The sequence below is a fragment of the Lissotriton vulgaris genome, chromosome 5, assembly GCF_964263255.1.
Source record: "Lissotriton vulgaris chromosome 5, aLisVul1.2, whole genome shotgun sequence".
In the NCBI taxonomy this organism is placed as follows: domain Eukaryota; kingdom Metazoa; phylum Chordata; class Amphibia; order Caudata; family Salamandridae; genus Lissotriton; species Lissotriton vulgaris.
In genome coordinates, this window is record NC_141693.1 from 202843529 (window position 1) to 202859818 (window position 16290).

General features: G+C 43.2%; 1 protein-coding gene across 2 annotated transcripts in view; it reads left to right on the forward strand.

Annotated features, from left to right (window-relative positions):
- The window catches only part of LOC147710479 (uncharacterized), a 183323-nt gene that overhangs the window by 139533 nt on the left and 27500 nt on the right, over positions 1-16290 (forward strand). For both annotated transcript variants that reach the window (XM_086921162.1, XM_086921164.1), the window contains exons 7-9: positions 4446-4624; positions 11333-12040; positions 12417-12632. In XM_086921162.1, coding sequence (XP_086777288.1) covers positions 4446-4624; positions 11333-12040; positions 12417-12632 — 1103 coding nt within the window. The remainder of the gene's footprint in view (positions 1-4445; positions 4625-11332; positions 12041-12416; positions 12633-16290) is intronic.

Here is a 16290-nt window from a genome sequence, read left to right on the forward strand (position 1 = left end):
GTGCTCACTACGCATAGGCCGGTCTGAACCAGTTCCAGGGGCACACCAGCCCCTGGCCTGGGGAAGTCCGGCATGGCTGAGGGGTGTAACCACCCCCCACCTAGTCCCACCCATAGGCAGGACCTAGTCACCGGGTCAGCCCCCTTTTTTAGTATAAAGATAGGAGCGGGCCCCCTGTTCAAATTAGATCATCTTTGGAATCAAGATACCACTTTCTTCGAAAGGACTTCACGATTTCTTCTTCAAGATTCTCCCTTGTGGCTAAGGAGTAGTCACCCTGCATCCGCAGGCACCATCCTAAAGAACACTGCGGTCTGCTGCAAGTCCTTCATCACGAATCCGACGACCCAGCACGACGAGACCCGGCTTCCCTGGCACCTCTGACCTCTACTCACCTCTACAGCAAAGCTGAGAACCGTGAGTGCGACGAGACCTCAAGGGACCGACGATCGCCAAGACTGCACGACATCTTTATTGCAAGCCCACCGAGTCTTCCACTGGTGAGTGCTTTGGGGTCCGAGAAGCTCCCTACCAGGTCGGGTTCGCCCGAGAACACTAACTTTCTATTTCCTAGCTACCATAGACTTTTGTCCCGCATCTCGCGTGAGAGTGCACACACTGCACCCGAGTCCCCTAGGCCTCCTAGAAGTAATCTAACGATTCCCTAGTCAAGTCCTAGCGATTCCAAAAGCTATTAGTACTGTACTTACCTGCTAGGAATTTCGCATTCCACTTTCAGAGTATATGGTTTTCCGTGCCCCTCGGGCATTTGTATATACTGTGCTAACTTAAGTATTTTTGTAAGAGTTTTGGTTTGTGCTTAGTACCCTGTCCTCATAAAGAGTACAGGGCTGTTGTGATCTTTAAATAAATAACTGTTTATTTTCATAACACTTGTGTGGTGTCCTTTCACTTGGTATTCAAGGGGTATATGTGTGGTAAACAGCTGGCTTAACACGCCCTCTCGAGTCTTTAGCCTTAGACTGCTCGTATCCACGCTACTAGGATAGCTGGTCTATAAGGTTGACTTACAACCAATCATCAATAAGGGTTGCTGGACTGATACATAGTGTTCACTAGAATAGTGAGCACTGCATATCAGGCCACCTTCTCACACTCTATATAAGGCTCGATTCGTAATATACCCTCTTAAAAAAGCTTTAAGGGTTTCCCATACAGTGCTAATTCCTGCTGAGTCCAAATTGGTTTCTAGGAATTTAGCCACCTCCTCTGATAGCTGGTTGGTCTCCGCCTGATCTAACAAAATCATCCGATCAAATGACCAAGACGAGTGTTTTTTCTGTTGGGTGACAGTCAAGGAGAAGGCAATCGCTGAATGATCTGAGAGATGAGGGGGTAGATACCGTAACCCCTTCACCTCCTCTTTGATATTATAGCTAAAAAGAGCATAATCTATCCTTGAGCTGTGTCTATACTTAAGGTTCCTGTATGAGTCCCAGGGAGCAAGACCCGCCCTTTCTCTCCAGACGTCTGCCAACCCCACAGACGACATGATGGACATCAGAATGGGCCTTGATTTGGATGATCCCATTGCTCTGGAGCTTGAGGACTTGTCGAGCTTGGGATTCAAAACGATATTAAAATCTCCCACCCATATAATAGGGTCATTCAGAGTGACTAAGGCCCCTTGGATTTTTTGAAGGTAGGACGGATCGTCTTAGTTTGGACCATAATAACCTACCAAGATATATTGTTGACCGTCTAGTCGCATTTTACACACCAACCACCTCCCACTAAGGTCCTCCTCATAGGCCAAGATCTGTGCTTTTGCTGATTTTTTAAACATAATGAGTATTCCACGGATGTTAGCAGTCTGGTTCATGCAGATGAATTTGTCCACCCACCTCTGCGTTTTCATGATTGTTTCAACCTCATGTTTGAGTAGGTGTGTCTCCTGTAACACTATGACCTGTGCTGGGGAGTCCCTAAAATATTGCAAGATTATATGCCTCCTCCCCTTCACTCGCAGACCATTAATGTTCCAGGATAAAAATTGCACTTCCGTCATGTTATCTTTTTATACCCCCTACCATTAACTGGATAAAACACTCTCAGAAAGTGATTGCGGTGATTGGAAAATAATTTGGAATAATAAAAAAAGGTATAAACAGGCTTATGAGGATTTTTTTTTCTTTGCGCCCCCCTTCCCTCCCCCCTCCCCTGGAAAACTCCCCCTCACTTCTCCTGGCATGTTGGTTCGCCAGGTTTACGTTGGTGAGTTGGTCTCTTACTACATCAACCCCCTATAGAAACTCAGTTTACTTGCCATACTTTATAGTTTTATGAAATCGTATGTCCCCTTATTAACTACATACGGAGAGAAAAGAGAACAAAAAAGAAAAAACCCAGAGAGAGTCCCTCATTCCTATTTTCACTTCCCCTCCCCTTCCTTCAATCTTCATCTTCCTCTCTTCCTTCCTCCCTCTCTTTCAGCTTTGATTTGAATTTGGATTCTCTCCTTGTTTTTAACTTCTGTCATAGCTTTTACTCAATTCTATTGTATTCTCTTATATATTTTCATTTTTTTCCTATTCTTCTCTTTCCCCATTAGGTGTAAAGGCCCATGGGATTTATTCCTCATGATTTTTTTCTTTTAATTTTTTCCCCTTCAATGTTGTTTCCTTTTTTTTTTCCTATATATTTTTTTAACGATTTCCTTACGTTTTTCCTTACATTTTTTTTCCACGCCTTCCCTCTGTTCCCTCCGTTATCTGTTAAGACCAAATCTGACAAACTTGAGATTTATTTTTATGAGTTAATTCTTCGCCCCCTAGCATTAGCGCGAAAATGTTAAGGTTACTCATACTTACTTCCCCGCTTGTGAGTGCTCAGAAATGGAAATAAGTAGCTCATCTGCTTCCCTAGGGGAACGTATGTTATACATTTTGTTATTATACATAACTTTTAGGAAGGCGGGAAACCTCATTTGTACTGTAGCCCCCGCTGCCCTAAATTTCTCCATTCTTTGCCCCAGCTCCCACTGTCTTTCGAGAGTGACCTTCGACAGGTCCGACCTAACGTCTGTGTTGTCAGAGTAAATGGCTGCCCACCCAGTCCTGGATACCCAACATGGAAAATGTGTTTTTCCTAGTCACTATAGTCTTTTTCTCACCCAACCTGAGTTGACTTGTGTAACATAAATAAACAAGTAGATATGAAAGCCGTGGAACCCTCTAACGGTGGCTAGAAACAGAATATAAGTATTGAAAAGGATGGGTGAAATGTGAGGATCTCTGAAGCACTCCATAGCTGATTGATCAGTCTGACAAGCAGAAGAGAGCAAGCAATGGAAGGCCTGAAATCTGCTCAACAGTTAAGATTAGCCTATGCAGATCCTGCCAGTCCTCGCTGGTCTAGACGACTGACAGGGGTGTCATGGTTGCCAATGCCAAATATCATTATCAAGCAGTATCAGGGCAGTTGCAATATTGCTATCAGTCATTAGCTTTAAATTGTCTTAAAACACCACCAGTATGAACTAGGTTCCCCAAAGATAAGAAAAAACCTGCCTTAAAATAATCCAGAAAGATGATATCTTCAAAATAAATGAGCATGGCTCCTGTCATTGCTGGGTGTAAACAGTATGGGTGACTGCTGGGGGGATTGGTTGGGTCAGATTAATGGCCTGTGGAAAAGTCTCAGGCACTTTTAGAGGTTGATGGGATTATGTTGAGGTGTGTGAATAGTCTCTTTGAGGTAGCTGGCACACTACACCAACATTTACCACAGGGTGTTGAACTTTGGCACCCACTATGGAGGGCAGCATGACCCTTGGTAGAAGTGATGTAGTGAGATCATGGATGAGTGTCTGCACTAGAGACAACAGAATACAATGCTTCCTTCACATGGGATTCTGCATGAATTTTAAAACACGCCTAAATACATGTGGCCTGAACAAGAGTTCGCTGGTAAAAGTAAATCTTTTTATTTCTGGAGGAAGGCTGAACATGAAAAGGGAATGCACAGGCATAAGTTCCTCTAGAATACTATCTCCACAGTGGGAGAAATTCCATTTAAGGATTTCTCTGGATCTAGAACTTCCTTTAGAAATTGGAGGACTTCCCATTAACATCCAACTCTAAATCAGGCCGTTGAACCCCTGCATTGTTAAAACCTTATTCGCTGACTAAAGGAACATGTGTCATGAACTGTGCATTCATAGAATCTGCAGTGAATTTGTTTTGTTCAGATCAAAGGAATGTTAGTCTTTTGCATTGATCAAATTTGCCATAAATTTGTCCTGTCTTAAGTAATGGCTACATTTCATTTCAAGACACCTGAATAGTTCTGAAAATATTACTTCAGCTGAAACAAATGGAATGTGAGATTGTGTAATGTTTGAAACATTGATCAGTTTAGACAAATGTTTATACACTTAGAACGAGAATTGAGATAAGTAACAGTTTTTCCTCCTCGTCACCTAGAAAATGTCTGTCTCTAACACTGTTGGGAAGGAACTCCTTGAAGAGGTGTCAACCACACTATTGAAGCTCCAGCGCCTTCCCAGACCCCACCCCCCTGCAATCAAACTTCTAAGCAATGGGTCCATCAAACTAGAATGGAATGATTGCAAGCCTCTGAGTGGGCTTCAAGTCATGTACAGGTGAGTGTGAGTGTCGTTAAACTTCGTTTTGGGAAAGATCACCTCTAAGAGGCTGTATTTGCATCAGTCACTGAGGTGGCATTAAAATTGTGTTACACTATGAGCTAGAGCATTACATGTGTTGTTATTAGCCAATTTAATTTTGCTCTAGCAAACTCCCAAGAACTAAATTGCTGAGCTGGCCTGCTGGTCAAGATTTCACATCTTGACCAGCAGCAGTCACTAGATATCAGCAGCAATCGATTATCTTATGTAAATATTATGCTGGTGAGAAAGCCATGAAAAAATTGTTAGGAGATGTGCATTGTGAAGAACACTTTGTTATTGTGTATTACAAAGGAACATCACTGAGGGTGGTCTTTGATGGATTACAAAACTGTATTTCTTAAATACAGTATTTTGCGATGTTTTAATAAAGCCTCCCAAATAGTCAAGTTAACATAAAAATGTAAGCTAAGTCTTATACTAAACTAAATCTTAGGTTATAATAAACTAATCCGTAAACTAAACTACACACTAAACAAAACAAAATACTGTGAAATGAAACTACCCTAATATTTACACTACAGTAGGCTAAAATAACAAACCATACTTTGAATAAAACCTTATAATAAAGGACCTGGACGAAGGGGTAGAAGAAGGAAACAAAAACGGAAAGCAGGAAATAGGTAAGTTCTTGTCTTATTTCCTTCAATTCCGCCACCTGAAAGTAGTAGGTAGTCCCGCAACAGTTGGGCCAGCTGGAAGGCACATTGTAATGAGTTTGGCATGAATTGTGGCTGGAGTCCCACCGCCAGGCATTTCAGGCCCTTTTGCCGTTGGCGCAGTCAAGGAATCCTGGTGGAGTCGGTGGGACTGGGGCGGTCTTCTTGCAATGGGCAAGGCCTCATCTGAATCGGGCGGGTGGACTACCTAATCTGCGGGCGGGAAAACTGCCCAAAAACCCAATGGCGGGACCCATTCTGCCAAACATCTAAAACAGCATCAAATGTAATGGGGTGACCTAGTGTCCCTCAGACCCTGGGCATATAGAGAGTATACTAAAATTGATTCTGTTGGATAAACAATTTCTTTACAATTAATACAATGAATGTATTGAAAACAGAAGGAAACACACGTAGACAAAGTCAATCGAAATTAGTATATTGTAATCTTTTGTTTTTTGGTTTTTGCTTTCCCACAATTTTTTGCCAAAAACGTTATTATCAAAGCATTAGTAGCCTGTCAAAGAATGGTGAGAAGATGACTTATAAGTGAGTAGGTGATTGAAAAGTGACACACTGTAGTGAGAGACGATAATATGTACAGTGCTATATGCAACAGTGAATAAAATGTAGAACTCAATGAACATCTGTCCCTAGACATTTGAATCTCCAATCCTACTATTGTACATTTTATTGTTTTGAGTGGGTTAGAAAACGTATGGTATGGATTGTCATGGTATGTCGACTTTTCGACCCTAGGTAGCACGTGATTACAGCAGAGTCATAGCGGGTCTTCTTCAGGACAAGGGGACAGCCTATGTGAAAATACCAAAAATGGAAATGAGTTAAGTGTTTTTCACAATTGGGCCAAATGGAAAAAGGTAGACAGTCGATTGGACCTAACCGTGGCAGTGGTCCAAACAGGCCTTAGTAATTACAAATATTCTCATAGCACACATTCATCACTAGTAACTGAACAAGCTGCTTACACGAACTCCGATGTTTAAGTCAAATAAATATAGGCTTCGGCCAACTGTATCCAGCTGTTTTAAAGAAAGGGAACAAAATAAATGACCCAGAGATTCCTTTATAAAGGGACAATATGGGCATATTAATTAATGTTCCAATGCCACTTTCTAGCATGTCAGCCCTGCTCAAATGCAGTAGTTCAGTTATATGTAAGCATAAAGCTTTATCTTTTTTTGAGAATATTCTTTGAGATTATGGAGATATAGGTTTACACTCCAAATATCTTGCTACCATTACAATATAGGAGGGTTGTGTTATTGGAATTTTAGAATCCTCTCAGGGCATTGTGACTAGAGTTAGTTAAGTAATGTGTAACCTGCCATATCTCATCGCTTCCAAAAGATGACGCTACCAACCTGATATGTACAAATCATAAAGCAGATCAGACTCTAGCACAACCACAATCAAAGCGTGGAGCTGATTTCTAACCTAACAAAAAAAACTTTATAATCTATACCAAAGTAACCCAAAGTGAGCTTTACATGAACCTATTATAAACCTTAGACTAAACTAATACAAACTGAACTTACATTTTCACTAAACTGTATTACATTGAACCTAAATCAAAATTAAAACTAAACTAAATCTTAGACTTTACTAATCTTTACGCTAAATTGAAGTCAACTCAACCCTGTACAAAACTAAAACAAAACTCTTTACACTAAACTAAACCATATATATAATAATATTGTGTAAGTTAAATTAGAATCATTCCAGTGGCATCCTGTATGTAGTATCTGATATTTTTATAGTATAGAGCAACACTTACTGGGCTTTCCTTTAATTGCCCAGTACTGGGTGTTAGAAAATGTGTGAGGACATCATGTATTGAATGCACAATTAGAATGCCCCAAACACCCAATTTTGGGTCATTTTAGGTATGCACATAACCCCCAGTAGTTCTGGCTGTTCGACCTCCTATACAGGCACCATGCTCTAGATGAGAGAAAGGAAACAAAGGTTTTAACTGGCTGCCGTCCTGATGATGAGCCCACTGAATTGATTATGGTTAAACATCGATCTTTTCTTGGCCATGTGTGTGCTGTATACAGGTTGTTTAACCCCTCCCCTGCTGGTGACGGAACCACACCGTCATCAGCCACGGTCGCGCTGTGCTGATGACGGAGCGGTTCCGTCACGGCCCGCTCGGCACGCCTGCGCGGCGCGGATTTCGCGCCTGCGCTGAGCGTTCCATTGAGCGGGCGGGGCCGTGACGGAACAGCTCCGTCATGAGCACAGCGCAACCGCGGCTGGTGACGGAGCGGTTCCGTCACCAGCATGGGCGCGCCGCGCGGCCCCCTTAGCACTGCTAGAAACAACTAGGGCTGGCTCTAATCAGTAAGGCTGAGCCTGATAAGCAAAACAACAGAGGAGAAATGCCAATACTGATACTGTAATTCATGTAACAATTTGTCAACCAAATAAAGATTACTATTCAAAACTGGGAGGTGCTATTTAATAGCTGTTTATTCTACAAAATATATTGAAAGGTACAATGAATTTGACCTTAGTGCATATTGTCAATGAGAATACCCGCCGCAGTGAAGGGGTTAAGGGATGTATACAGGTTGTTTAAGGGTAATGTCTGTTTTTATATTTTATAGGGTTATTAAATTGCCAGTTTTCTGTTACCTTTTTTGGTTTCACATGTGGGAATTTAATTATTTGTCCTTGACAAAGAATTCCCAGCATGAAATGCATTTGGGGCATTCTAATATGATGGTATTCAGGGACAGACTTGTAAATGTGCGTAAAAAGGATTAGACATGAAAATTAATCACTTTGAAAAAAAATAATTTCAAATCAAATGTACACTAACAAATCAAAGCTGCAGCAGAATGGACTAAAAGACAGATCTGTTTAAATTACCAGATCGATTTTTCTTTTTTTTTTAAACATATTTGATTGATTTTCTCTTTATCACAACTTCTTTTATCATTGACTAGCAGCCCGTCCCGACGTTGTCCGGGTATGAATTGCTTCCGGCCAGTAGTATATTGTTTTGTAGGATTTCGTTTTAATACCATTTCTTATCTGTGACAGGCCTGTGAAACGCTCAGATTCACAGTGCACTGCTTATGCACTTAAGAGTGCGCGTTCAGTAGTGTGTGAACTCGAGTTTCCCTACTTTATTTTTCCTTGCAATATTATATAGCGCGAACTCGACAACATGGCATGAGCACAATTTACATTACAGAAGAACACATTCATTTGTGGTAGGCACGGGGAGACAAAGCGATATGCCTGGAATCACAGGATGTTGAGCTGATGCCGAGATTTGAACGTAGCTCCCCAGCTCTAAAGTTTGCAATTCTAGAACTTGTGGCGGGAGGTGTGACTAAAAGTGTATGTCGGTGCTGGCCATCAATGAGAGAGACCTGTGCATTTTTCAAATCGGTGGTGAAAAAATATGAGTTTGTTGCTGGAGATGTGGGCCGCCGTGCCACCAATGTACTTACCGGGGGAGGGTAAACACCCATTATTCCGCAACTTTCTTTCCGCATACCATCACTCCGCATACTTGCAGTACGAAAGTACCATGAGTCCGCAATGCCATTATAACGCATGGCATTACATTTTATATGCTTTTACCACACATACATTTACAACAAAATTCGTTGTAAATGCATGAATGGTAAACGCATGTTTTTCTTTTCATGTTTGGATTAGGTAAGTATGGGTATAGGGGTATATGTTTTGGGGTACTGAGGTATATGTTTTGGGGTGTTTGGGTATTTTAAGGGTTCAGATATAGTTTTGGGTTATGGGGTACAGGGGTAGTTTTAGGGTTTAGGGATAGGTATGCGGTTTGGGGTACAGGGGTATTTTTAGGGTTCAGGGCTAGGTTTGGGTTTTGGGGTATAGGGGTATTTTTAGGGTTCAGGGGTAGGTTTGGGTTTTGGGGTGCAGGGGTATTTTAAGGGTTCAGGGCTAGGTTTGGGTTTTGGGGTACCGGGGTATTTTTAGGGTTCAGGGCTAGGTTTGCATTTTGGGGTACAGGGGTATTTTAGGGTTCAGGGGTAGGTTTGGGTTTTGGGGTACAGGGTTATTTTTTTGGTTCAGGGCTAGGTTTGGGTTTTGGGGTACAGGGGTATTTTTAGGGTTCAGTGGTAGGTTTGGGTTTTGAGGTACAGGGGTATTTTAAGGGTTCAGGGCTAGGTTTGGGTTTTGGGGTACAGGGGTATTTTAGGGTTCAGGGGTAGGTTTGGGTTTTGGGGTACAGGGGTATTTTTAGGGTTCAGGGCTAGGTTTGGGTTTTGGGGTACAGGGTATATTTATAGGGTTAAGATTGGTTAGTGTTTCAAGGTGTTGGGGTATTTTAAGGAGTAAGGGTGGGTAATGATTATTGGGTGCAGGGGTATTTAAAGGGAGCAGGGTGGACATCCGGAGCTGGAATGTAAAGAACCTGGGAAGAAAAAACAATGAAATATTGGGCACAACGCTCGCTTTTTTTTCTGTAATCCCACGCCCACGCCACCAGCCAACGCCCACAGCACACGATATGAGACATGGCATGAAGGGCGGAACGTACCACACGCCCCCAGCGTTTGTCACGCCCCCAGCACACGCCCACAGCACAATGCAGACACGCCCACAAGGGACTACTTTGCTGGCACGGTTCTTTTACCTTTTAAATGTATATGGTGGGCGTCTGCATAGCCTATGTCCTTCTGCTGCAACTGCCCTTCCAACGCTGTATTGGGTGTTGTGATTAGTGCTGTGGTTCCTGAGATTACCCGTCTCAAAGGTTTGGGCTCTCTCTTTATTATTTTAGTATAGATATACATTATTTAAATCGCCATTAATATGCTATGTATTGGATCTCGAAATAAAAGAAACAATTGTAATATTGTCGATGAATTATCCTTGGTTCTATTTAAAAGTTTTGACATGTATACTTCCATTGGATTGTAGTTTCCATCAAAATTCAGTTTCTGCCATGTACTTAACTCAGTATAGGTGCTGTAACGGGTTACATCACTTCTTACTTCCCTCCCAACTTAACCTAATCTAACTAGGTTTCCCATACCCTCCGTCCCCACAGACTCGGTTCTGCATGTATATATTCATGTTGACTGTCAGCATAGCGCTACTTAACAATTATAATTCATGGCATAAATCTAGCAAATGGTACCTATTATATATTATAGCGTTGCAAGGTCAATATTTTGGCATTGCCTACTTTTTGTTAGCATCCTTAACAATCTAACATTGCCCCTTTTACAGTGACTGTATCTCTGTGGCTATAAACTCCTCCAACATCATATTCCATTCTAAGATAGATTTTTTTTGCAGCCCCCTATGTTCTTCCCTCTGCACTTTCAGCTTTACCCCATCTGATCACTTCATTGTACCAGTCTAGCACCGACGGTGCTTTTATCGCTTTCCACCTCATAGTTATTGTGCGTTTGGCGAGAGTCAATGCTACGTTAGCAAATCTATGTGTGGCAAGAATTAGCAGATCGATGCTGCAGTGCACATACGGTGTGGTGATCTTCATTCTGCCTGGATATTTATATATTTTTACTGATCATATAGCATTTTTTTTAAATCTTGTCATGTTAATTTACAGCTTTAGTGATGTCACACATTAGCAAGAAATGTACTGAGTTCAAAAGCAAAACAACATTCTACAAGAATGGAGTGTGCTTGTTTAGCTATATGTGGGCCAAATACTGTTGAAGCATTGGTTATGCGTGGTTGTCACTGAAAGTCACTACCATGAAAGCCAGGTTCTAAATCTGGATATTCGCTACTATGACGCGTCCAAAGAGGGAAACCAAAGTTATTTCTTGCCTTTGCTAAGTCATAAAGGAATACCAGGCTACTCTGACAGGCCTGTCTGAGAGATTATCAGTGCAGCGCTTGAGAGCACAGAGCACAGCTTTAGGATGGAAAGGGAATAAAATGTGGGGAGGGGTGTCAGGTCATTCCTTTCTTATGGGTTAAGACTGTCTTTTTTTTCTATTGACAGGCTTTTCGAGAAAGATAGCCTGCTTTACCATGGACGCCAGAGCAGCTATGTTTTCTCTAGTGTCAAGCCAGGCAAGGAGTACCGCTTTACCCTCTGCATGGAAACCGAAGGAGATCACAGCCCTCGCAGTAGCGTTACAGTGTTTACCCAGGAGGAGTCACTGCCTAGCTGCCCCCTGAACCTACGAGTCATTGGACGGACAACCAGCCAATTGAAGCTGAGCTGGGCTCCACCTGCAGAGCCTAAAGGAGTCATTAAAGGCTACACTGTGTACAGGGGGAACTCTGTTGTTGAGTCTACACAGGAACTAAGCTGCATTGTGGGAGGCCTCTCACCTGACACTAGCTACACCTTTAGTGTATGTGCCTGTACAAGTAAAGGAAGGGGTGAGAAGGCCTTTGTAGAGGCTAGGACCACAGACACTGGTGAGCATGCCCCAGGAAAATTAACCCTCTACGTTGTGGGCCGCTGCGAGATATTCATTACCTGGGATGTCCCAAAAGTGCCATTGGGTCGCTTCTTTAATTATGAGCTTTGCCTGAATGGGAAAGTGGTTTACCTGGGCACCGAGCGCACCTACACTGCCCGGCGGCTCACAGCCAACACAGAATACACATGCACTGTTAGCGCCATCACCAGTGAGGGGCGTTGCGAAAGCCGACCAGTGACCAGGCGGACTGCGAAGGATGAATATGAAAACATTAACAAGTAAGCGCTTGATGTTTGCTATTTGCTCCAATACATTTCACCCCACACTTTTTGTGACAGTGTACCACCAGAAGATGCATCTTAATTTTAATGATGCCTTCAGTCCAAGTGACCCACATTTGACCTTTTATTTGAATCTTTATATCCAGTGCACCGGTTAAAACCATCAGTAGTGTTCGTAGGTCATAACATTCTTGAGGCTTGTATGAAAAGACTGGTAGTCTGGGCAGTGGTCAATCTCAATAAAAATTGGCATCATTGTTTTCTTCATACACTCTGTGTAAATTGTTTCCCTAAGCACAAACAATTCCTTTATTCCCTGAACCAGTTTCTATGCACAAAAAGTTTACATATCAATACATGCAATTTTCCACAGAGGTTTCTCTCCCATGTGGAGCAGCCAACCATCAACAGCCCACTCAACTCAAAGGTCCACCGAATCCGATGAGAAGCCATCAAAGAGCAGAAGCACCACGACAGAAACTCATAAACGTTCTCCTGCCAAGATACTAAAGAACCATATTCTCATAAGCCAAAGGGCCAACAGATCCAGAGAGGATGACAGTGCTGGCACATCCATTATAAGATCCAGGTAATAAGAGATGGGATTCTTGAGCATGTGCGCAAATAGCTGCTATCCATCCATGCACCAATTCATCAAGCAGTGTATTGTTATCTCAGTAGCTATCTGTAACCTGTTGGAGTTTGTCTGACTCTATCCGTAGTCTGTTTCTCTGAATTTTGTAGTCTTGGTGTATAACTAATGGATCTCATGTATCTTACTTTATTCTGATTGTGAGTATTCCTGTTTATTGTTTTGTTTGTCTGCTTAGTCTATCAATTCTTTCTGTAGGATGTCTGTTAATAGTGAGACTGTAGTCTATCATGGCCTTTCTGATCTTGATTTCTGCTTACAGTTTGCCTGTGCGTTGTCTGTCTGTAAACGAGAGAATACACGAACACATGAATGACTAGTGCACTCTTATCAAATAGAATTGTTTCCAGGTAGTGTTCTGGTGGACGCCTGAGGCATCTCATTATGTTTCATGATTGCTGGGCTGTAGCTGGCTATTAAAACTCTTCAGCATTGAACACTGGCTGATTTGCCTGAGAAGGCATTTGACGAGCAGAAGAGCCTCTACCGAGAAGCACATTTAACCCTGGTTGTGTACTTTGAAATCTGTGTCCATTTGGCTGGGTATAGACCTTGTTATGTATGGCTTTCATCCATAAGAGCCAGTAACGTGAATTCCGAATTCTGAATCTGCTTATTCACTAGTACTATTTCACAGTAGTGGGAAACGTACGTTGTTTGCCAATGCTGTGACGTTGAGTGGGGAGCGCTCACTTCCCTGTCAGCCGCAGTCTTTACCTATCAGCGCTAACAGAGAGATTTCAAAGCTGCTCTGAAATGTCGCTCAAAGAGCCTGTGAGCAAACCATTGGTGTAGTTCTCTGTTCCAGAAGAGGAGAGAGCATGGCTCATTTAGGGAGAAGGCGGGACGGCGCAGAGGGTGGGGTAGGTACGTGGTCTGCCAGGTTTTGTGTTGCTTATAGGTCTGGGTCAGTGAGCAAACAACTGAACTGAGTGTGGTGGTGTGTGTGGGTGACAGAATACCAGAGACCATTTTAAGAAAAGTACTCCAGGGGCACAGCTGCATGTACACCCATTTGCACAGCTCGTTCTGAATTATAGATTGTACTGGCATACATGTGCACTGGCGCTCTCTCAAAGGGAGCACCTTCCCTCTGCACCTGTGCCATTTTATAGACACTTGCTCAGAGGCGAAGAAGCTGTCAAGTGGCGCTCTGACTGTTGGACACAAAGAGGTGGGGCACAGTCAGTGGCCCGTTAAAAGGGGGAAAAAGGAGCTTGGTGGGTGCGGTCACTCACCCCCCTCACGTGCACGGGGATCTCTGCGAAATAAGGGGAAATAAGGCTTAACTCCACTTTATGCCAATCCACTCTATGCCATTCCACTCTATACCACTCCATGCTACTCTACTCTGTGACACCCAACTCCACTATACAACACTCTACACTACAATACTCCACTTTAAGAAACTCAACTCTACAACGCCCCACTGTTCCCCACTTTATGACACTATACAGTGCTATATGACACTCAAGTATACAACATTCTTCTTTACTCTACTCTGTGTCACTCCACTCTATGCAACTCCCCTCAACGCCACTTCCCTATACAATACACCTCTCTATGACATACTACTCTAAAGGCCAGATGTACGAACATTCTGTTTAGCGACTTGCAATTTGCTGCTCGCTAAAACAGTATGTACAACAGTGTCTCAGACACTGTTTGCAATTCCTAGTGGGGTCGCAAATTACATGACTCCTTAACATTCATGAGGCAGTTGCAATTTGCGACCCCATTGACAATGGCTAGCACTCCCAGGGATGGTGGCCTGCTGGGGTCAGCAGATGTGGTCGCAAAACAATAGTACATGGCATTGACACTCGCTATTAGGAAGGGGCACCCCTTCCTAATAGCAAGAGTCGCAAGCGCAATTTTGCGAGTCACCGACTCGCAAAATTGGATTTGTACATGCCTGGACACCTTTTTTGCAGGTGCAAACTGGCTGATTTCCTGTTTGCCACCAGAAACCAGAGTGGTACATCTGGCCCTAAGATACTCTACTCCACTCTACGCCACTCCATTTTATACCACTCTACTCTTCTGCACACTATAACACTATACTCCACTCTATACCACTCCACTCTACGACTTTCCACTTTACTTCACTCTATGCGACTCTACATCACATCACTCAACTCTACATCATGCCACTCAATGACACTCTGCTCCACTCTCACACACTTCCCAACTCTGACACTCTAATCTACTCCACTCTGTTCCATTGCACTCTATTCCACTCCACTCTACAACACTCCACTCTACTCCACTCCAGTATACTCAACACTGTCCATTCCTCTCTACCCACTTCACTCTCACCATTCCACTGTACACCACTCCACTCTACTCCACAACATTGTACTCCACTCTATACCACTGCACTCTATGCCATTCCACTCTACGACAATCCACTTTATGCCAGTCTATGCCACTTCACTCTACTCCACTCCACACTCTATACCACTGTACTCTTCAACACTCTACGCCACTCTCCACCTCTCTACTCCACTCTATGCTATGCCACTCTACACCACTCCACTCTGCACCATTCTATGCATGCCACTCTGCACCATTCCACTCTACACTACTCCACTCTACAACACTTTACTCCACTCTACGCCACTCTACAACATTGTACTCCACTCCACTCTGTGACACTCTACTCCACTTTACGACACTCTACGCCACTCCTCTATATGCCACTCCACTCTACGCCTATCCGCTCTACGCCAGTCCACTCTATGCCACTCCATGCTACTCTACAACTTCCTGCTCCACTCTACAACACCATACACTCCTCTACTCCACTTTAAGAAACTCAACTCTGCGACATTCCACTCTGAGACACTCCACTCTTCTTCACTCTATGACACTATACGACACTCCAATGTACAACAGTCTTCTTTACTCCTCTCTGCGCCACTCAATTCTAGAGCACTCTACTCCTTTCCAGTCTAAGACTCTCTACTCGACTATGCCACTCCACTATACACCACCCTATGCCACTCCCCTCTGCGCCACTCCACTCTATGCCACTCTGCGACACTCCACGCCACTCTCCTCTACGGCACAAACTTTGAACCATGCTGGACAGCAGCCACACTGGTAAACAACATGGCTAAAACACATTGACAAAGCCTATAGCTCTCGCATTGGCCAACACTGTTGGCTTTGCCCAGTACGTATCTTTAGTATCCTGTCTCTCCCCATGAACTCTGCCACTCATCATCTGCCTTGCTTCTCTGCTTCATTTCCCTCTCTCAAGCCATATTTCTTTCTCCTGATACTTTTCAGAGTGCGGATCAGTTTAGGCTTATTTTTCTACAATCCTTGTACGTATCTAGGAGCTCCCAGCTTGGTCCATTGAACAACATTTGACATTGGTCCAAACACAGACAACACTGTAATAGGTCTTACATCCTCACATATTACAAATGTCCGCCTAAAACCAGAGGCTGAATGGAGAAGGTTGTTTCCGTTCCTGGTGTCAATGTACCCTAATTTCATGTATGTTTTCTGTAGTTTGGCTCCCCTGGTTAAGGGTGACATGGTCCTTGATGGGCTCTGAAAGGGAAGTCCCTTGTGGTGGGATCAA